Source organism: Aureobasidium subglaciale (genome assembly GCF_000721755.1).
Source record: "Aureobasidium subglaciale EXF-2481 unplaced genomic scaffold scaffold_10, whole genome shotgun sequence".
Lineage (NCBI taxonomy): Eukaryota > Fungi > Ascomycota > Dothideomycetes > Dothideales > Saccotheciaceae > Aureobasidium > Aureobasidium subglaciale.
In genome coordinates this window covers 675,417-697,625 of record NW_013566985.1, presented here as the reverse complement: position 1 = coordinate 697,625, position 22,209 = coordinate 675,417, and the positions used below count along the sequence as shown (strand labels likewise).

Sequence of the window (22,209 nt, the reverse complement as noted above, 5' to 3'; positions counted from 1 at the left end):
GTTGCTTTTTGCTTTTGTCGCTTTATAAGAGACTTGTAGATTAGATGTAGCTCTAGCTTTATACGAAATGGTATCATGTTGCTCGAAGAATCCAAGCGCTCATTGTTATCGAATTATTCTACCGCTGAGTATAAGACCGTGGTTCTGCATAGATGTCTTGTCTGTGGGGTCTATCGTTTTCGCAACCAGATGATCCTTTCTACACCATTTCATGTGCTGATCAAATGTCTACGTGATTGCAAGTTCAGACATGTGATCCATGCTTCGAATACCCCTGTCTGTCTGGCGTAGGCATAGGTATGACTGAACATTTCTACCGCCACGACATGTACCCTCTACCTCGAAACATGTCCAGCCAGTCACTTCAACTCAACTCCAGAGTGTCAAGAAGTTGCAGAGATCAAAAGCTAACAAACAGAGCAAGCGCGATGCACAGCGACCCTTCTCGCTAGCAGACAAACTCCTACATTAAAACCTCACGAGATGCACCTGCAAACCTCATGAATGTAATATAAACAATCCTCATTGCCTATACTTAAGAAGTATGCTATTCTGAACTCATCCTATCCTGTTTGCTTCCTTTCCTTTGGGGGTATACCTATCGAATCCCCATTTCCATTCCTGTGCTGGAATAAAACCCAAATGCTCCTTGTCGACCTGATTCCGATCCCTCGCTGTGTCCAAACTTCGCTGAGAAAACGCCTGATGTAAAATGCCCTCGTCCCATCCTTGTACGCCGTAAAGGAAAATAACCGGAAAAGTAGTGACAAAGAAAATCACAATGAAGAGTAGTGTAGATATGCATATGCAAAAACAAGACTTTTTCGTACTGATGATGATAAAAATCAACGGAATAGTCTGGGATACGATCCGATGCGTAGATCGGGTATGATGGTTCTATGTGGTTCAAACACATTTTCTGGCCTGGAAGAGACCGAGGCTCAGACTGGTGTCGTTGGCACCCATGATGGGTGTTGGGTCAGGCATCAACTCCCACCGCCTTAGCATATAAGGTGTTTGTTTCAGCTCCACGGGACCTCTGTTCATGCCCATACCCATGGACAGTCTTTGTTGCTGTGCCTGCTGTTGTTGCAAGTGTGCTTGCGACAGAGTGGGCGTGTTTGGTACAGAGGGTGTGCGAGAAGCCATACCAGGCCGAGCAGGTACAGGCCATGGTCTCTGTAGTAATGACGGCGACTGTGTAGCCGATACTGGAGAAGATGTGCTCTGCAAAGGAGTTGATGTTGGGTTTGTTTGAGATCCAGTAGCCGGAACAACCTTGGACGCAAGCGACAGCCATGCATCAGGAGATGCGTGCGTGCCGAACAGATAGCGCAGACGAGGTATGCAACGAGCCTGGGGCGGTAAATTGCGCAGGATAGTGTGCATATGTTCGTTGGACAAGTCGTCTGAAATCATGGAAGCGACGTCGAGAATATATTCAAGGATCGCTGGTTGACCTTGCAGCTTTGAGTGGATGAACAGGGCGCATAATACACCCATGAGAGGGATCAGGTCTTGTGCATGGGCGTTCGCGTCTTGAAGCGAGTGCTGATGTATGGTTGTGAGGTTTAGCAATACACTGATGCCGAACGACATGCGCGCTTTCCTATCCTTCTGAGCAGGGTCAAGATAATTTATGCCCTCTGCAAGTTGTCCAAGCCGTTTGAAATGATCCGTGAGCATTACAAGGGCGGTTGTCGGTACTGATTGAGATGAAGTAGCGACTGCTGATGCTTCAACAGCTCGCAGATATCGTTGTACAGTGGCTTCATCTTCCATCGACCCATCAATAGCGACAATTGAGGAAAGCTTCTCCAAGACAGACTCTCCTGCCCAGGAGTGAATGTACTGAATCAGATCTTTGTCGAGCGCGCCGAGGAGTTGGGGCCACACAGACGAGTTCTGTTCGATAGCGCTCTGGAAGGTGCGAACTAGACTCAATTTGTCGTCTTCGGAGAGGCTGTTGCCCCCCGAGAGGATGGAAGACATCTGCTGCAAGGCCAGTTGACTGAACGGCAACGACAGTTCGGTAGTAGACTCCAATATAGTGTTGTACTTGTCAATAATGGATGTGCTTGGCTGCTGCACCTGAGATGCGTTGCCTAGTAGAGAGTCCAGCAGAGGCTGCACAGAGTTTTGAGCGACCATTGGGTTGTCCTTTGAGATGAGTTCCTGTGCGACAAGCTTGTAGTCCCGAACGATATACTGGCGAAGCAATGAAGTGACTTTCTCCTCCAGAAGAGAGCCGTTCTTGGAAAGAACGGTTTGAGAGCTCGACTGTAAGACTGATCCAATAATGCGCAATATCTCACCCATATGGTGACGACAAAATAGGTTCTGGGCGACCCTGAATCGGTATGCCTCTGCTGAATGGTTGTGCATGACGGACACTGATGGTATCAGAATCCTGGCACAAGTAACAGCAAGACGAGTAACGTTTGCAGGTTCTGTAGATTTGATGGTACTGAACTTCTTCTCCCAGATCTGATGAAAGGTGACCAGGTTTAGGCAGCTGGAGCCAACCAAGGAGGCAACAACACCCTCCACGGCCTCATATGGCGCCGCTGTCTCCGCCATCCGGACAACAAGCCTCTGCACCAATTGCTCAAACGTGGTCTGGTCGAACAACCGAAGTTGCGCAAACCAGTTACTAGCGCGAGACAGCCCTTCAGGTCCCATCTTCACACTTCGATCAGCAATGGTAGTGAACATGCGCATCAAAAGCTGCTCATCCATGGTGTTACCACTAGTAAGCACTCGATCAATGTCGTCGTCCGACTCTAGTGTACCACAGTGCGAAAGTACCATGCTATCAGATGCAGGTGAACACGCAGCAGTAGAGCTCTGTATCTCGCACATGGCAAGCTCACTGTCCAGAACTTCTGCATGCATCCCTCCCGATGGCATACGGCGTACCAGTGCCGACAATGACAGGAGAAAGGTGCGGTTCAGCGGCTGTCTTGACCTAAGGCGTCGCTGTTGTTGATATATCTGCATCACCAATTTCGGTAAGAAACCCATTGTGGCGAATATCTCGAGATTGAAGTTGACAGTGTCCGCTGCGGCGGCCAGGATCTGCGGATTACTATTGCTGGATGCAGCAGTCACAACCTTGGCCAAGCTTGGATAATCCTCGAACTGTTCCAGGGTATGGCGAACGAGGCAGAAAGCAGCGAGATTCCCATTGAAGGCAGTATCGCAACTCAGCCCAAAGCTTTGATGTATCACTCTTTCACAAAGCCATTGGGCTACTGCCATTCGCACAGCACCTACTGGCTTATCGGATAGAGCGGATTCATGTGAAGAGACGCCAGGGCTGGGTAGTGACATGCCGCCAAGATGCTGGGACAGTACAACTTTGTGGTTCTCAACTTCGCGTGCTTCGACATCAGCATGGTAGCCTACACGACTCAACAGCGTACGTCGCAAGTTGACGATATGTGAGGAGAGGTAGGCTGTGGGTAGTTCGAGGAGAAGCTGCGCCTCACTTGCGGTCGCGTTGGCACCCGACAGAACACCCGTGGAGATGAGCCACTGCAGATACCTCCCGACTGAGAAATGACCAGAACGTGCCAGAGCGGCAACGAGTTTATAGATCAGGCGTGGCTCAGTGTTGTCATCATGCCGAGCCTTCTCGAGCATTGTCAGTACCGCGTCATCCGCACTGAAACCGGCAAAGCTCCAGTATCTGACCAGCTGTGCGGCGAGATAAACACGAGCAAGACCAGAGCGATGTTTTGAAGCCGCCCATTCGAGTATCGCAACCAACATTGACCGTGTGTCGAGCCCCAGCAATTCACATTGTGCAGCAATCCTATCAACTTGGACATCCACGCCGACAGCGTCCAGGATGTCAATCAAACGAAGTTTTGACGTACGCGATGTGGCTTGCGGTGATGCACCTGACAGTCGATTGTTGCGTCTCGTGACGTTGGCCAACCCGTCAACATCGAGATGGCCCCGGCCTGTTGGCTTGACGGCAGCAAATGCTTTCTTGTGTTCGTTCCATGATTTCGGCAGAACCAAACAACCCCTGTGATTCACGGCCAGGATGGTGATGAGTTGGTTGATGCGTGTGATCAGTTGCAGATTGATACCGTAAGGCATATCAGCGAGAGTTTTTGCATGTCCGAGTAGGGCTTCGGCGAGTCGATGGCCCCGTCTTCGGTGTGAGATGAGGTGTTTCCAGTAGATCTGAGTGAGCAGGATCCATACGGGCAGTCTTTCAGAAGAGCTTTGTTTGAGTGATGTAAGGATCCAGTCCATGTAATGCTCCTCGTCAAGGAGATGTTCGACATAGAAATGAGTGCCCAGACGAACAGCATAATTCATCTTCTGAGACCATCCCGCCTGGCCGCAGCTAGATATGACACCATCAACAAACTGCTCGACGAATACTGTCCACTCTCTGATCCACTTCAGTTCACCAGCCAAGGCAGCCGGACCAGAGATGCCTTTCCTCTTGAAGGCGCGAATCTCATTAGCACCCACGCATTTGGAAAGCCAGACGGCTCTGGCGATAGGGATGTCCTTGGTGATACAGTGATCAAGCAGGACTTTACCCCGAATGCCGTGTGGGATGGTCCTGCTCAATCTTCGCAACGGCACCTCGGGGTTTGCGAGGTCTTTAAGCCAGGCTTCTCTCTTTGTGTCGGTCAAGGTGACTCTTGGTGGCGGCTTGAAGGTCGAGGTGGCTGTGCAAAGGCGCATCTGGGATCTCTTGTCCAGCACTTGGATGAAGATAGCAGACAACATTCCCAAGCCATTTTTGGTCTTCAAGGTAGGCCATAGATGAGGGCGAGCCGTGTTGGTCTCGATGCTAGGCGGGCCGATAGCTTTGTCGCTGAATCCGGACTTGATGAGGTGTTCGTTCAAGACATCTTCCGGATGCTTGCCTTCGATGTTGGTCCATGGGAAGAAGTCGGCAGTCTTGTCTCGAGGGAGAGCAGTGGCCACTGCGGGTGGTTGTAGGCCGTTGGCTCTCGTTGAAGGATCCAGGACGGGTGCGGGGGCGGGTTTGGGGATCGGCGAGCGAGAATGACCTTGGGCGGTCAAGGATTGTGGACGGCGAGGTAGTGGTAGTTGAGTTGTGCGTTGTGAGAGGAGGCGTGGCGGGATGTGCTGTTTGGGCTCGTCGGGGGTGTTGACGGCTTGGGCGGCGTATTGAAGCATGCCATTTGCCGTGTAGGCCGACAGGTTTGCCTCGTCGACACCGACGTCGGTAATGTCATGTTGTATGTTCAAGTTGACGTTGCTGAGTTTGGAGGGCAGCGTTGGGCGGTTCAGAGGGCGAGGGCCAGGAACTTGCGTGCCCGCTGTTGGTTGGCTTATCATGGCACTGTTGCGGAGCGGGTGGACGTCCTCATAGCGAGGCTTCAGGCGGAAGGAGCCATCATGATGGTAGTAATGGCCGCGGCGGCAGGTGCTTGTGTTTGGTGATTGAGGCAGGTGCAACACGACATGCTTGATGCTCCGTCTGGCACAAGCACACGTCGCACACGAGTTATGGGAAGGTGAGAGGAAAGTCCAGAGCAGCTGATAGCGACTAGCAACATGTCATATCCGATCTACCGTACCAAAAGGCTGTCGCTGATAACTTGGCTGATTTTAGGTCAACGCTCGCTCCGCATCGCCAAACCACACCGCACCCTCCGTCTGCTCCGTTTCCCCCTCCGTCACTCTTTTTGCCGGTCAATTGGCGACTGCCTTTAATCAACCAAGAACAGCCGCCGCTAGCCAACTCCCCCAATTGGTTGCAAGCCACCGGCGACATACCAGAGCTTCACCCCAGCCAGGGCCCAAATCGCTAAACAAAATCTGCTCCTTCCTACGGCGAGCTTTCAGCAAACATTCTTACTCGCCAAGCTCTCATGTCATGAGGTGACTGAATCTCTTCGATCTTCTCCAATCTCCCAAGCCGTCCATTCCTACAGCCAATCTGCAGCACTAGATCATCTCGGCCCAGCTCCATCCCGCTGGGTGGAGAGCCCGGCTTCTTTGTGTGCTTTCAGCCTCGCCGAAACGGTCGGGCCCTGTCAAACCTTCGCCTTCTTCGTCATGCTTGCTTGTTTCCTCACCACTCTGGCGTGATGAGTCTTTTTGCTCTCGTAATAGTTAGCCTGTTGGCCTGATGCAGCCGTCTGTGATTTGCAAAAGCCGAGATTTGCTTTTCGAACCTGTCGCTGTGTTCCTGCCGCCTTCTCCGCATGTTTTGGACCTCTTTGCCCTTTGAGCGATAGCTCTCGCCAAGCGCCCGGTCAATTGGCCAGAAACGCTTTGCTATCCTGCAGCGTGCTCTCGCTCCTTGCAGCCATACGGCATCTGATTCTCGCATGTCGTGCTTCACTCAACACTTTCTAAAACATCCGCCTTGTAGCTTGTCTCTTCGTGAATTTGCGCCCGACCGAATGTGCACGCGCACCCTCTCGTCCTAATCTCATCATCTCCTTTCATCTGCATACCTCGAGATAAAGCGAGGCGTCTTACACATCACAATGGCCGCCTTATCCGTACCAAGCCCACGTGTTTACTGACCTCCCTGAACAAGCAGGTATCTGTCGGCTGTATCTCAAGACACACATCAGCATGTCTTTGTTGGCTCCGTATCTGCCGCTCAAGAGATACACATCTTTGATGCACATCACCCATTACAAACTCTTGTCTAACATCTGAGCTCACCCGCAATCGGCCGTATGGATGGAGAGCTGTTTCGGAGAGACAACTTATCTTTGTCGACTCATTAAGCCTTTTACTCGGAGTGTCGATCCTACATGCTCTTTGACCACACATGTCGATACAGTGTCGTCTGTCAGCTTGGACTCTCCGACCTCGCACTTTGAAGCCGGGCATCGATCCATGACAAAGGCTGTGTATTCATCGCGACGGAGTTCTGCCCGAGAACACTGCCTCAAGTCTTCGACTGTGTGCTTTTTGGAACATTATATCCGCACATTTGCTTGACCAATTGTGGGCGCGTATCGAGCCCTGAGAGTTTGACGGCAAATCAATTCTGGTCTCTTTCCCCACATTCCGCGCGAGCCGTCTATAGCCGTTCCCACCTCGATCCTGTGCTCCTACTCGATATGGCCGACCAAGGCGATCCAGGTCTTGGCCTATCATCTTGTGTCTGAGACTTAACATGCTCGTAATGATATGCTTGGAGGTCGCGAGAAGAATTCGATCCTTGCCAAGGTGCCTTCTTCCAGCGCTTATTAGAGCATGGTTGCAACCTTACCTTTACTTCACGGCTTGACACGAAGGCAAATACTGATATCGTTTGCACGTAGTGAGTACTTGCATGACTACGTTCATCGGGAACGCAGGCAATTTAGTTTACGATACTCATGATTCTTCAAGAAGATCCTGATCTCTCCACCACCTCGGCAACTCCATTTCGAGACTCGGCCGAGGTTGTGCAATCGCACGTAAGGCGATCACAAAATCCCCTGCTGGATACTCCTTCCGTTGTAGCGGTAGAGATCTCCTGGCGACTCCTCTTGGGAAGAGTCGACCCGCAATCATATTCCGACGGGGCACTAAGGCTTCGATCACTACTTCCGAACATACACGAGCGTTGTGAATCATCATATTGTACAAAAATGAATATTCAAGCACATACGGCCACAGTCAGCTGAAAACTGGGCATCCCGTCCGCTCTGCCATACATAAGCAGTTGAACGGCAGATTAGTACTACGGTGGGTGACCACGTGGGAATCCCTGCTGCTGTATGTTTTGTGTCTTTTGCTACCTTGAGTCCTGCCAATCAGATACTCTCGCCCCAAGACGTCCACTCTAGTGTATGTTGCTCTGTTTCGGTCACTCCATACTTCTACGACTCCTGCCTCTGTGGCATTGGGCCAGATCATTACCATACGACGTTCTTCCTTGATATCCACCACCACAGTCTCACCATTTTACAAACAGATGCCGCGCCAAAGAGAAAGACGTGCTGCCCCCGAAGGAGATCACCAGAGACTCAAACTCGAAGATCCGGATGCTCGGGTCAGGTCACCGTCATTCCACGAGTTCAAGGATCACTCTGGAGAAGATGCGGTCAGTATCTGGCCCTTTGACCCTGAGCATGCGACAAAGCAGGAAAACGAAGATGGCAGTGTGCACTTCCTAGGTCCTCAAGACATTTCAAGACTATGGCCGAGTGTTGCTATCCAGGTCTACACTGTCAATCCTCTGAGTGACGACCTTTCCGAGTTCCTTTCGCCAACTGTAACACATGGACGAAGATCTTTTCGAACTGGAGAGTGGGAGCCACATGATACAGAAACCCCATGGCGCATCGATGTGTACAAACGACCTCTGCAGCATGTGTACGCTTGCATCGCCCACCACAAACAAGAAATTCTTATCGACGAAACACAACTCCATCTGGCCTTGGAGGTGGTCCGATATATCTGTATGGTACACGAGCCAGTAGAGCGAGAATTGTTGTTCTAGATTCACCCGATTGGGGAAAATCCTTCACTCTAGCGAGTTTTGCTGCCAGAGACATGGCACCCCAACAATGTCCTTACGAGCTAGGTTTGGGGATCCGCGCTGTGGGCAACATCGATGACGGTAATGCGATATATCAAGCCATCCAGAAATGGATCTTGGATGCGCAGCGTGAAGCATAGCGAACAACATTCATATCCAAAACCACCCGAGCGGCCAAGGATCACGACTATCTCAGAAACTGCCCACGAAGATATCAAGGGTATCGTGGAGAGACAGGATAACGATATTATTCTTGTGAAGCTTAGAAGAAATAAAGCCGCTCCGAAGGAGATAAAGTCTATATACCACGTCTTTCACCTCGAGTCCGCAGGGTTTGATAGCGCTCAATTAGGCCACTTACTCCTGGCTTCTCTCACGCCTTTCCTGCCTCTCGGCACGGCGGTCGACCTTCCGATCCATCCTTCTGAACCACGAATCGATGCATGTCTCAAAGCGTTTCACGCATTCGATATCTCTGATGCACAAATGAGTCACAACAACCTCTTCGCTTTGACTGGTAAACATGACTTTGTGAAAGACAGTGGCATTCTATTCGTGCAGACTGAACCTCTCAAATCTGCTCGCAGTCATATTCACTCGGAAACGAGCGAGCTGGTGACAAAAACATTGTCCCTGTGCGAAAAATAAGATAACGAGAATGCTATGACGGTATGGAGAGCTTATGGTGTTAAACGTGCTGCTTTGGAGTTCGCGAGTTCGGCCCTCTCCAAAACCCATAACTTTTCTTGAGGCTTCGTTGTTCATTTTGCACTGCGGCAATTGGCAATGAGGTCCTACATATACGCTTGGCGAGGTCCCCTATTGGCACCAGGAAGGTACGACGTGGTCATGACTGTCCACCTTCTACCTCCGGAAAGGTGAGCTTGGCAGCTCTCGAGGCTCTTGCTAGCCATCAACTTCCACTGGCGATCGTTTCGGTTGTTCAGCGAGTTCATACGAAGACAGGTGAGAAGGTCCGGGTCGCTTGCTCATCTGGAATGATCGTTCACTCTTCTGGTCGCCCAAAGAGTCCGCCCGGAACGCCGATATTTCATCAATCTTACGTCGCTTGTGGTTGTTATGACGTCGCCACAAGACGAACGCACCAATAAGTAAAGCTGCCACTCCTACTCCTATGCCAACTCCAACTCCAATAACGAGGTGCCTCTGGCTCGACGAGTCAGAGGAACTGGTGGTACTGGTCGGTGCTGAGGCGCTTGCGCTTGACGATACTGTTGTGGTACTAGTGGTTGAGACCGGAGTGATGGTGATTGCACTCGTGGATTGCAAAGTGGTCGCTGTGGTGGATACAGTGCTCGATACAGACTCCGAGGCCGTTGGTACCGCCGAACTCCTAGTAGTCGTGGTTGTGGGCACTGCTGAGCTCGTAGTCGTCGTGGTGGTCGCAGATCGATCGCGTATCCAGAATTGACCTGTGTAAAAGCCGCCGCCCGCCTGCTCCTTTGAGGTGCCTGCGGCATTGACGGCCCGGAACGAGAATGGTAGCGAATTGTTGCCGAAATCATCAATCGTCCAAAGATAGAAGGTGTCTGTAGTGCTGACTGCCGGATCTTAGTATCTACCCAATACTTGGGGAAATCTGAGTGTAGTACTTCTCAGCCCTCTTGGGTTGGTATAATCCTGACCAAAGATGAGATACAAGTTGACACTCTCGTAGGACGTGGCCCAGGTAACGTTCATCTCGACTCCCTTGTCGACAATTTGGGTGATAGCTGTGTCCGGGCTTGAAAAGACTCCATCTTGATATGATGGTGCTGCTGGTAGTCTGGTAGTGGTCTGACCTTGCACGATGGGACCAACGAGAAACAATAGCGTGCATGCTGTCCTAAGAGGAGGAAAGAGGGAACACATTGTCGAAGCTAGTCAGGATAAGCTTCAGGAACAGCAGCAGATATGAGAAGTAAGAAAAGAAGTCGACTCGTTGGTTGTCAATGACTTGGGTCAGCAGCAGAGACTTTAGATCTTTCAAGCCAAGCGAACCAACATGTAAGAGCGGCTATAGAGCTGACTTGTATGGCGCGCTTAACTGCATATGCACTGTCTCTTCGACGGCATCGTCGAGATAACAAGACAAGGGCTTTCTCGACGTGATGCATTCAGCCACCGCAGACCGCATCGAGCATGAACAAGAGTACTGCAGCTTCATGCTTCGACTTTTGCCTATTGAAACACCATTACCGATTACCTGGAACGACGATACATTGCGAACGCTACAACAAGAATTCATGTCATGTAACCAAAGAGAGTATGTAGCCTGAGGTTGACCATTGGACATCTCGCGCAGAGGCACGGTTCATGTGCACGGCGCCTGCGCTTGCTCACAAAATAGCCGATTGGTTGTCTGCCATGACTCGCAAAGTCCCGAGGGCTCGGTGCCTGATAAGTTTCAATCAATATGACATCCTTGTCCACAGGCACGAAATCACACGGTGGCATCATTATCACTTGATTGGATCCAGCTTCCGCTTCATGCACAAGTCGGGTCTATAACCGCTCATGATGTGACAATCTGCACGCCTCTATTGCTGGCCACCCTTGGCGTTTGGCATCTATTGTAGGACACCGATTTATGCATCGCTACGATTAGTACTTGGGCCATGCTCCTGTCGCCATGTCCGTCGCGTCACTTATCGCTCTAGCTCAGGCGTCAGGAAGTGGATTGCCAATCTCAATCAAGAAAGCAGTCGACTGCATCGCTCCTGGACCCTCGGAACACGATAGCTTTTCATTCGCCTCTGCTGTATCATCGAAATGCTTTCTGGAGGATACTCGGCAAGGTCCCTAGATCTCTTCCTTCCCTTCGCGCGGCGAAGGTCACAGGCATATATTCGGGCGGTCTTTGTGTGCACATTTATCGTCCTTCTTTGGTTCAACTTACCATTATTGGCCCGCTTGGAGAAACGAATCGCCGGCAATGTTCACGCGACGATGCCCAGTGATTCGATGTATAAGGAACTTCCTGGGGCGAACGACACGCTTGTCATCATGAGGACTGGTGCGACTGAAATGCAAGACAAATTGCCCATCCATCTGACCACTACGTTGCTTCGGTATCCTGATAGCCTGATCTTTTCCGACTACGAAGAGGAGATTGACAGTCATCACATCATTGATGCTTTGGAGAGTGTGAGCCCTCATCTGCAGGAGACAAGTCCAGATTTTGAACACTGGCGACGACTCAAAGGAAATGGTCGAGAGGTATTGAAGACAGATGAACTGAGCGGAAAAACGGTATATCTCGATGGAGGTACTGGCAAAGCCAAGAACCCTGGCTGGTATGTTATAAGACCTCTGAACGGATAAGCGAAGAAATTGACGGGACAACATCTAGGAAGCTGGACAAATTCAAGTTTCTCCCAATGGTCAACAGGACTCTGTACGAATATCCAGATAAGAAGTGGTACGTGTTCGTCGAGACCGACACATTCATCTTCTGGCAGACACTTTTGGTCTACCTATCCCACCTCGACTGGACAAAGCCATACTATCTCGGAGGGCAGATCAACATCGGCGACGTCGAGTTTGGTCAAGGAGGCAATGGATATGTCGTCTCTCGCCCCGCTCTCGAAAAGGTCGTCTCTCACTATCAGGCTCACCAGAAAGAGTACGAAGACTTCACAGAAGGTCATTGGGCTGGCGATTGTGTACTTGGCAAAGCTCTGAAGGACTCTGGCATCTCATTGACACGTGCTTGGCCTATTTTCCAAGGCGACCCTGTGGGAAATATGAATTATCGACCCGGAGCACAGTGGTGCCAACCCACTGTATCATATCACCATGTTTCGCCATCAGTCATCCAGGACTTGTATGACTTCGAAAAGTCATGGTTGGCAGGGGCCGGAAATGTAATATCTATAAGACTTCGTTGAGACGATCGACTGCTAACTTCCGACTCACAGAATGTTACTAGCTTCTTGCGTCACAGAGACGTGTACAGACTCTACGCTCTTCCACGCATGGCTACTCCACGGAATGATTGGGACAATCACAGCAATGACGATAAAGGCATTGCAAAGTCACTAGAGAGTTGTCGAGTGATCTGCGAGGCGGATGGCAATTGTGTTCAGTATGCACTAAATGCTGAGAGCAGATGCTTGACCACTTCTCGACCTAATGTCGGGCGGCCAGCTATCAGCATGACTTCGGGCTGGATTACCGAACGAGTGCAGAAGTTTTATGATCAGGCGGGCGAGTGTAATGATGTGGAGTGATTGTCATGATATACAGCAGACGTTGCGACATGTATAAATCACATCTACGAATCTCCACATTTTCTGAACATATCTTGATCACCTATTTCACAATGTTCCTCTGATGAAGACGCGTAGATATCCCGTTCAAAGTCTGCGCTGTGTTAGGCTTAGTGGATCACAACGCCAGAGACGTAAGGAGCCCAATGAACCACAAACTGAGCTTAGATGCCTTACGTATGTCAGACTCATTCTACACACACACTCAAGGCTCTGAAAAATGTCCCACAATACATCAGATTCGGTTGAAGCGTACGTCAAACACTGTTACATAGCATAGATGGGAGTATGACCCTGCCACGTTCATACGCGCTCTAATACATATCAAAATGGCAAGATTACGCTAGCCATAGATTTACACACAGCCTTTCCTAATCTATGAAATCACACACATACCCCATCGATCGTCCTACAGAACGTCACAGCTACCCATCGTGTGCTTCACCTCTAGCGAGGCTACTTAGCACATACCGACAGACCCACGGCAATCCAAGTAACCATTCAACAAGTCGGTAAGTGTCGAACTATCTCATCACAACAGTAACCATCGCATCTCTATACTCAATTACGTTGTAGGAGAAAGGGCGAGACACAGCTCCTGCCGTTGTAACCGACTTCCCACCGCTGATATACCCTTGTGCCACTCCATCACATCTCTATTGCTTCTCTGCTCGAAGAGTCAGAACACCGTGTGCGAGTCTAGGAAAGCTTTTCATTACACATCAGACAACCTCAAGTCAGTACTTAGACATCATGTCGTGTAGCCACAATAACACGTTCTTAACTCCACTGCTCACACGTAGTCACCTCGATTGATTATTGAACTGAGTTGTGACAATGAAGACTTGATCTCATGATCTGAATTTGTTATCGCTCTCGATCTCACACGATCAATGACTGGTGGTCCGTTGAGCAAGCGAGCCAAGCTAAAAGACGATAGACGAGACATGTCGCATTGGGCACACGAGGAAGAGGGTGAAGAGGGTCGAACGTCAAGGTGAACGAAAAAAGTATACAGAAGGTAGAATTGAAAGTAGGAAAAGGCTAGTAGAAGTGATAGGTCAAGCACTACTTTCCAGACCAAAAATCAAGAGACTCGTGCTGCTGGCAACAGCCTCGATATGTTCGAGTAGGAGAAGTAGAAGGACGACAAGGAGTTTACCAGAAAGTTAATGCTCAAGCCATACGCCGCGACCTCCCTTTCTCCACCTGTTTCCCGAACAATGCAATCAATGCTTTCCTTGTCACACGACAAATGGAAAAGTTCCAGCAAAGGGTGAGTGATATGTGGTTGTTACTTCCTTCTTCGGTACATTTGTGTCTGATGCCTCCTGTGTCCAAAGTCGAGGAGAGCACTGCTTTTCCTCCTTTTGAATCTGATCCCAAAACAAAAGGGTAAGAACATAGAAAATTTGATGTCGTAAGCTTCTTTTTGTCGTTATGAATGATCGCCCGATCATCTGGGTGTCGAGCTGCTTTTGCGGCGCTTGAACGAGGCGTTAGATGATTGTGATCATGCGTGGGCTCTGTGACCCGGATGTCCTTGTCTCCATGCTTGTTCGCATATGCTGAGAATGGTGTCTTTTGTGAAGACACCGAAGCGGGGCGGATACACTTGGACTTGTGGTAGGACGTGGTAGAGACTGCTTGAATGCCCAATGTCAGTGGTCTGTCATTTGTACCACTATGTCGAATGGGCGAAGCGGTGGCATGATGTCGGCAGTATTATTCATGCTTGTGATTGGGAAAATGTGAGGTGAGGTCATGTCAACTTCACCTGTGCAGTTTCTCCCAACCATCCAAATAGTGCATGAGAGCCATGCCAACAACAACCACAATGAAGCCTGACCCGAGCGGCAAGCCATGATGAGCGAGCTGCTCCTTCAGCTTGTCAGAAGATTCGCTGTGAGCTTCATGATGTGCGACAGGCATCTTACGGGCGAGCAGTCGCGAGATTGATGCTGCTTGCTCCGACGATAGCGCTGCATTTGCATTGATCCCAGCTTCAGACAGAAGACTGTACAGACTGTCTTCGGCAAAGGGTTCGGTAACGTGGCCATTTGTAGATGTCGAAGTGCCTGAAGTGCTAGAAGACAAAGTTGACGTGATAGAACGGGTCTCCCGTTGATGCTGCAACTCGGCATTTTCTTTGCGCTTCTGCTCAACCATCTGTGCGAGGGATTGGTGTGCATCGTCGCGTTCGGATTCGGCTGTCTCTGCGCGACGGCGGTAGGCTTCCATCTGCATCTTCATATCTTCCATGGCAGCACGAAGTTTGTCAAGCTGCAACTGAAGATCAGGAGTCTCATCCTTCGGTAGCTCCTCGTGTACAGCCGAGTTGCCGGACTGGCTGATTGATGCTTCGTTTTGATCGTCAGAAGAAGTATCGCGAGATGACTCTAGCAGAGAAGCTCTTTCTTCGGCGCTTTCGCGTGCATTGCGCTCCTGCTTGAGTTGGTCTTCTAAGATTTTAACGCGGTCCTCAAGACTTGGGATCTGATCCTTGGCAAGTTTCAGTTCCTGTGTAAGAATCAGGAGAGCTTGCGAATGATCGGCTCGAGTAGGAGATCCATTTGGAGCCAAGATTGGACGAGCAGTCTCTGAACGCATGAGAAGAGGTTGAATGACAGGATCAGCAAGGGCTTTTGCAACGTCTGGCTTCTCGGGAAGCGGAGCTTGTGGTGGTGGAGCAGGAGGTTCAAACATGATGGATGATTTGGAGTCCGACTTTTGCTGCTTTCCAGGGGAAGGTCTGGGCGACTTGTCTTGCTTGCCCTTTAAATCGGCAGCCAACAGACCTTCCAGACAAGATCTGCTTCGGGCTAGATCCGAGGACTGCTTCTTAGCAAGGCTCAGTTCGCGGTTCAGACGCTTGACAATGGTCTCTGTTGTCACGGTCGATGGCCAAGCACGGGTCCATTGTGGTTGTTGCATAGCGCCAGAGTCTCTGGCAGCCATGACAGCAGCCATGGCGTTTGCCTTTGCACTCTGCTGCGAGGACTGGCTGTTGCTGCGCTTCATTTGATGGGAGGGGTCCAGCTCTCCAAAGTTGAGCTCGGTGCCCTGAGTGTAGATGCCAGCATGTTCGACACGAGCAGCAACCTTGTGATGGACAATAGTCTTTTGATCCTCACTGACGATATCGATTCCGAGTTCAAGGACATCTTGCTCACGCAATTCGTGCGGGTCTGATTCCTTGTTTTCGGGCGATAGTCTCTGGCCGTTGACGAAGGTGCCGTTGGACGACTTGACGTCCCGTATGAAGATTCGTCCGTTACGCTCAGCGTAGATTTCGGCATGCTGGCGGGAGAGGACTTTCGAGTCGAAGAAGCCATTGGCCGGCGTCGGGGCAGTTTTGGCGTTCGTCTGGCGTCCGATGCGCAGGACGTCAGGATAGAAAGGGACGCTGATGGTTTTGCGTTCAAACGTGCCGTTCATGGGCGAGAGATGGAGGATGGCGGGCGTGTCGGGAGGGGGCTGCGGGGCACCTCTGAGAGAGCCATTCTGGGCGGTGGACATTTGTTGTGAAGGAAGCATTGGGCCATGCAGGGCCGAGATGGCGGATGCGGCAGAAGGGCCAGATGATGTCGACGAAACGGGTTGCGGACGGGTTGTGGAGAGGCCGGCGGTGGGCTCTGCCTTCCCTGACGGCCAGATGCCTCTTGTGCTCTTCTTGCGGGTGGTCCATGTGGTGGGGTCTTGGTTGGAGGGCGAGGGCTGTGATTGCGTAGAGGATTGGGAGATGGTCGACGAGGAGGACGAAGAGGCCGAGGTGAGGGAGGATTGCGAGTTTGAGCGCTGGGCCGTCTTACGGGGGCCGGGCATGAACATCCTGGTCATGTCGTCCTGGCTCATGGTGGGAGCGCCGCTATTCCATGATGCACCGGAGCGGACAGGCGGCTGGAATTGCACAGGGGGCGCGACTGCCGTCATTTGTTGCTGGCGAGCGAGAGCGAGAGCGAGTGCGAGAGTGAGATTGGCGTCTTTGGCCGACGGGGAAAGCGCCGGGGCTTCGATGCTCGCGTGGTCGTACGGAGAGGACGACTTGGGAGAGGTGGATGTGGACGTGGTCGTTCTCGTGGATCAGCCGTATCGTGCGTCGATCATGTCCGGGGCAGTCGACGTGTCTCGGAACAAAGTGTCAAAACAGCAAAGACTCGAGAGAAATAATCTTATGCAGGCGTGCAGCCATCAAGAAAGGGAGCACGTCGAGCGTCACACTGGAAAGGCGCACAGACGACGCTGCAACAAGAACTTGGTCCTTCGAGGCTGGAAAGAGCAAAACGGCCTTCGAGCTACTCTATCTGACTATCTCGACCCGCGCCGTTGACTAGATATCTACGCGGAAGAGGCTGCCAACGACAAAGGATAGGTAATCTCGTCAACAGGGAAGTGAATGCTCGTCTTGAAGAACAACAAACAAGGCAAGCGACAGTGCTCTTGTGTCTCCCGCTGCCGCCGTCTCGGGCCAAGACTGCAAGCTGAAGTGCCAGAAGTGGAGCACAGTCTGAACTCTCTGCCAACCACCGAAGCAGAACAATCGACTCCATCGCGCCTTCTTCAGCCGTCATCCATTGTCCTGCATCTGACACGTGACTGCCAAGCATCTCTCCACCTTGATTGCTCGGCTCGGAAGCTCTTCTGCGCATACCAGAATCTGGAGAACATTGGATTGTCGCATTGCTCGTAGCTTCTCGCCCTCTGCTCTACTCGACTCGCCAACATGCCTATTCCTGCAAGCTCAATGCCCGCCGGTGCTCATGGTCCTTCTACCTTTGACAAACGTAATTATGCCTAACTTTCCAGACTCTTCACGTCGCCTCAGTACTGACCACTTTCCAGTCAAGATGGGTGCCATGATGGGCAGCAGTACGTCCCTTCCTCGCTAATATCCTCTTTTCTTCCGACACTCACCACCCGACAGGTGTCGGTCTCATCATCGGCTTCATCTTTGGTGCAACAAACATTGTCAGATTCGGCCCTGGTCCAAATGGAATGCTGAGAACCTTGGGCCAATACATGGCCGGTTCCGCCGCCACCTTTGGGTATGTTCAAGTGTCATGTTGCTACGAGGTCCTCGGCTGAGCTCTGCTCCAGATTCTTCATGTCCATCGGTTCAACTATTCGCACAGAAGGCACCTCGGCTATCGCCAACCAGGCCTACGCAAACGCCTATCGCAAGCCTTTCATTCTGCCCAGGCAACGCTCTGATCGCTCATAAGAGATGACTATGGATCACACTATTCCAACTGAGCTGAAACTTCTTGGGCCACTGATCTCGACACGAGAACTATTACACAGTGCCCAGCTCAATATAACACAAGCTTCGAAGTCTGGTATGTCACAAGATGACAACCACACAGAGCTTGTCCGATTCATGGATCCAAAGGTCCGAGTACTGGACGAGCCTTGAATCTTTTGGAGCCATGAGACGCTTCCAGTCGCTGGCTGCCGGCCTCGCACAAGGCCATTACGCTTGTATGTACTTTATACCACTTCCTGTAGCAATATCTATCCTCTTTTATTTCGCTCGATCTCTTCCAATCCGTATCTTCTCAAATTCTCATCTCAGCACGCGGTTTTCAGCATCATTTCCACCGGAGCCAGTGTTGGCACGCTCCGTGTGTTTGTTTTGCCTGCGTCGATAAGTGAAAGTCAGCTTTCTGGCCTAGTCAAGGCGCTTTCCGGCGTCACTTGCGCCTTCCCATTACCCATACAACTTATCTCCAAACCATCACAACAAACCTTATCTTCAACAATAAAGAAGTCGTCCGTTGCTCCTTCTACACACGCTCTATATTTATCACTCTTATCCGACCTTGTTACTATGGCCGACCCCTCAATCATAGCAGTCACCATCTCTGTACCTGGACTGCCAGCCATTCTTCAGGCTATACAAGATCTCAGAACAGAGTACCAGATCACGAACGGGCACTTGCAGAACATTGATGCGCGCCTGCGTAACATCGAGTCGCGATCTGCGGACGAGTCCCAATTCCCTGAGGATATTGTCGAGACGGACTTAACTACAGATCATGCGCCTGAAGTCCCCAGTGCGCAGGAAGAACTCATCAACAACAATCCCGGGGCTCTTTTCAAACATGAGACTCTCATCAACGGAACACTCAGAGTCTCAATGGCGCAAGACTTGCCCGTCGATAATACGCCGCCTGTAATCAGAGATGCATCGTCTCGAGACTCATTCCCCAGTGCCGACGAAGGTCTCACCAACACAAGAACGAACGGAGAAGAAGCTGCTGTTCTAGGTCGCTCGATGCAGTCTGCCATGCCTGCTGCTGGACAGAAGCGCAAGCGTGTCGAGGGTGATATGGGATTTGCCATGCGCGACTCCGCAGCACAGATCGCCCAAAGAAGAGTCGAGGATGGTCACGAAGAAGGACCATCTCTTTCAGAATCTCCTTTCGATTATCGCGTCACCGACCGCGCCGACAATCACGAACTGACCTCCGATGCGATGGACTTCATACCACCAAAATGGCCGAGAACTTCGATGCAGTCTCCAGCAATTCGTACAGAGATCCCTCAGGCTTCGAGATCAACTTCGGCGACTCCAACCCTCCAAGATTCTATCGATGCTTCGTACATTAGTGCCCCCACGGAAAACGTCACATACAGGTAAGATTGATATTCTTGCTTCCCATCGACCCTACTAACTTCGAGACTAGCCGAACTGGTCGTTTGCGAAGACCGGCACAGCGACTAGCTGGGTTTGTCTCGACCCCCACAGAAGCAGAGATCACAAGAATGTCTGATCGTGTGATCGGTCGCCGTAGATAGGTCTGTCTGATTGTCAGAGGTACGGTCAGCTCACGGGGAAACTGTCCTACTGCTACAGAGGGATGGTGGGTTGACTGACGGACGGACAATCGAGAGACGGGAGGTGAAACAGATGCTTATGATCCGCGATGGTCATTCAGGATCGAAGGATGTATACAGCAGCGCAAGACACCGTAGCCGTGGCTTTGAAATGGAATGCAGATGAAGATGACCTGAATGATGCTTGTCTAAACGATGTGTTCGTGCCATATCAGCTGCTGTTGTTCAGCCTTCACTTGGATTCTCACGCATGTGCCCTCATATCCACGTGCCTCCTCGTCACTGTTGCCGGGTCTGCCATAGCAGCTGACCCTGTGACTGTGGTGATGATAGTTTCAGGCAGTACAATGAATATTTGCGGTCATCTACAAGATGTTCAGATGGAAGTGACAAGATCCAAGGTCTTCATTTCTTCCGGTCTTACATTATCTCCTCCCGCCCGGTTGACTATCTAGACAGGCTGGTTCCCAAATCTCAGACACTACGGAGTGTTTACGGCATATATCAAGTCTTCTGCTAAGAGCTGGTCAATGAAGTGAAGCAGAGCTTGTGCGCACTTTACTACGCCTTTCTAACAAACATTTCAAGCGTGACTTTCTCTCCACGCCGACCACACTTTTCATCTATCTTAAACATAATCTAATATGGACGAAATATTACACGATCTAGTCGTATCGCAGACGGAGACGAACAACCTTTCAAAGGAGCTGATTACTAGCATTAACAGTCCGCTTCCACTTACTAGACATAATCTGTCGTACTGACTAATATTAGACCGTCACACGACTTCGACTGACGCCTCGCCTGCTCCTGCCATCCAAAATCACGAGTCGTTAGTCAATTTCAACCACTTCTACATCCTTTACTTTCTAATTTATCTTCAGGTATGCCTCTGCCATAGAGGCCGCCCGTAAGGGCAAGAAAAGAGTGGAAAAGTGAGTGTATCCCTTTTCTATACTTCCCCCACTTGCCTAAGACTCACATATCAGCAGCCTTGTCGACAAACCTCTCGACCAAGACAACTACGGTGTAAAGTGCGTTTATCTTCTTCCCATAAAATTTACAGCCATCAGCTGACGATGTCTCAGCCGCGAACTGTCGAGAACTCTCAGTGAGAGGCTGTACGTGGACTCTCCATCCAAAAACTCATCGGCCAAGTGTTGACATTTCTATAGCGCAATCGCTCCAAGCATCGAGACTGTAAAGGCAGGTTTCTCCTAATCACAAATTCAATGCTATGTGAGAGATTCTTGAGCCCAAAACGTAAGAGCCACAGACCGACATGACAGCAGGACCACCTCCACTACTCCCGACGAGCCAGAGAATTCGGATGATGAAGTCGAGTACATCAAAACTGTCAAGAAGACCATAAATGTCGTCAAGCCCGCTTCCCGTCGTGGAAAGGCTGCCGCCCCAGTCCTACCCGACCCTTCGCCATTTCGAGCTGCGAAGCGCGCAAAGAAGGACCAGGAAAAGGACGTCAACCCTAAGAAGCGTAAGCGCGAGGAGCAGACAACCCTCTCGCCCCTGAGGCTCAGATCTGGTCGCACCAGATTTTCAGCAGTCACCGACAAGCGCGTCTAGTCTCCCGACGACAGAAGCAAGATTCCAGAGAAGTCAGACGACAGAACCAAAATTCCAGAGAAGTCAGAATGTATACAGAGCAAAGAAACAGCAAGGAATCAAGGAAAAACCAACGAAGAGACTGAGGAAACAAAGGAAAGACATTACCGTGGCGCATACGCTAGAGAACACAGTCATCACAGTACCAGAATGCAAATCGCTCCCCTCCGACTTACATGTCCAATTCTCCCAAATGAAAAATATGTAGCCGAGAACGGACACAGATGCAGATATTTTCTCGTGAAAACAAGGACGTGAAGTCAAGGCTTTGCAGTTCGCTGTCTCCACGATTGGACACTTTTTTCTTTTTTCTTCTTTTTTCCCCCTTTTTTTCCCCTTTTTCTTCCTTCTTCTCTCCTTTCTTTTTTCTTCTACCTTATCTTTCTCTTCCATCTTTCCTACAATGTAATTATAATATGTAAATGTATCTTATCACTCTTCTAATCTACACCTACCGGTAATATACTATAATAGACATATTTTCCTACACTTCCACAAAGCCATCCCCATTTTTCAGATAGCCTCCCGTCGCGCGACCTCGGGCGTCGAGAGAAACGAAGAGTCTTGCTAGAATCGTGAATTTGTGTGCTCTTTCTCCTAGTCATAAGTTTTAAAGATGTGAGTTTTGTAGTGACATTCTCTGTCTCGTATCGTTGCAAATTGAGAACACTCGAGGTCATGAATGTCATGGAGCTATTGCGATGATGGGGGGGCTAGCAATGGCAAGATCCTTGGATCGGGCAGCGACAAGTCTCTCCACCCCCAAATCGTATCGGGATACTACTGGTCACCTGCCCTGCTTCACTCCATCGTCGTAATGCACCACGGCTTTCCATTGCTAGCAGATCGAGCCTTGTGAGTAGGGCAGACACGAGAATACGAGCGGGACAAGCAAACGAACTTCAATCTGTAATAATTCTTTTGCATTTCTCGAACTTCTACTTTCCTCCTCAATGCAACTCAACTATGCATCCATCATCAACA

General features: G+C 50.5%; 7 protein-coding genes across 7 annotated transcripts; 4 read left to right on the top strand and 3 right to left on the bottom strand.

The window, feature by feature from the left end:
• Positions 1 to 906: 906 nt before the first annotated feature.
• AUEXF2481DRAFT_29577 (uncharacterized protein) lies at positions 907 to 5,337 on the bottom strand (the record flags this gene model as incomplete). The annotated part of the gene is made up of 1 exon (XM_013488361.1): positions 907 to 5,337. The coding sequence occupies one exon, from the start codon at positions 5,335 to 5,337 to the stop codon at positions 907 to 909; it is 4,431 nt and encodes a 1,476-aa protein (XP_013343815.1).
• A 2,590-nt stretch (positions 5,338 to 7,927) lies between these two features.
• On the top strand, positions 7,928 to 9,142 carry AUEXF2481DRAFT_29576 (uncharacterized protein; the record flags this gene model as incomplete). The annotated part of the gene is made up of 2 exons (XM_013488360.1): positions 7,928 to 8,419; positions 8,540 to 9,142. 2 exons carry the CDS (start codon positions 7,928 to 7,930, stop codon positions 9,140 to 9,142), a joined length of 1,095 nt encoding a protein of 364 aa, XP_013343814.1.
• A 258-nt stretch (positions 9,143 to 9,400) lies between these two features.
• On the bottom strand, positions 9,401 to 10,366 carry AUEXF2481DRAFT_5100 (uncharacterized protein; the record flags this gene model as incomplete). The annotated part of the gene is made up of 2 exons (XM_013488305.1): positions 9,401 to 10,056; positions 10,108 to 10,366. The coding sequence occupies 2 exons, from the start codon at positions 10,364 to 10,366 to the stop codon at positions 9,401 to 9,403; spliced, it is 915 nt and encodes a 304-aa protein (XP_013343759.1).
• Positions 10,367 to 11,443: 1,077 nt separating this feature from the next.
• Positions 11,444 to 12,726, top strand: AUEXF2481DRAFT_29574 (glycosyltransferase family 31 protein; the record flags this gene model as incomplete). The annotated part of the gene is made up of 3 exons (XM_013488359.1): positions 11,444 to 11,790; positions 11,847 to 12,360; positions 12,415 to 12,726. 3 exons carry the CDS (start codon positions 11,444 to 11,446, stop codon positions 12,724 to 12,726), a joined length of 1,173 nt encoding a protein of 390 aa, XP_013343813.1.
• Positions 12,727 to 14,538: 1,812 nt separating this feature from the next.
• AUEXF2481DRAFT_5098 (uncharacterized protein) lies at positions 14,539 to 16,698 on the bottom strand (the record flags this gene model as incomplete). Its single annotated transcript, XM_013488304.1, has 1 exon — positions 14,539 to 16,698. One exon carries the CDS (start codon positions 16,696 to 16,698, stop codon positions 14,539 to 14,541), a length of 2,160 nt encoding a protein of 719 aa, XP_013343758.1.
• Positions 16,699 to 17,488: 790 nt separating this feature from the next.
• On the top strand, positions 17,489 to 17,986 carry AUEXF2481DRAFT_5097 (uncharacterized protein; the record flags this gene model as incomplete). Its single annotated transcript, XM_013488303.1, has 4 exons — positions 17,489 to 17,549; positions 17,608 to 17,634; positions 17,690 to 17,810; positions 17,863 to 17,986. The coding sequence occupies 4 exons, from the start codon at positions 17,489 to 17,491 to the stop codon at positions 17,984 to 17,986; spliced, it is 333 nt and encodes a 110-aa protein (XP_013343757.1).
• Positions 17,987 to 18,370: 384 nt separating this feature from the next.
• On the top strand, positions 18,371 to 19,621 carry AUEXF2481DRAFT_221102 (uncharacterized protein). The gene is made up of 2 exons (XM_013488571.1): positions 18,371 to 19,401; positions 19,452 to 19,621. Exons 1-2 carry the CDS (start codon positions 18,593 to 18,595, stop codon positions 19,561 to 19,563), a joined length of 921 nt encoding a protein of 306 aa, XP_013344025.1. The 5' UTR covers positions 18,371 to 18,592; the 3' UTR covers positions 19,564 to 19,621.
• The last annotated feature ends 2,588 nt before the right edge of the window (positions 19,622 to 22,209 follow it).

Coding starts and splice junctions, on each gene's coding strand:
- AUEXF2481DRAFT_221102 (XM_013488571.1), top strand. CDS start 18,593: ATGGCCGACCCCTCAATCATAGCAGTCACCATCTCTGTACCTGGACTG. Junction 19,402..19,451: donor ACGGAAAACGTCACATACAG/GTAAGATTGATA, acceptor CTTCGAGACTAG/CCGAACTGGTCGTTTGCGAA.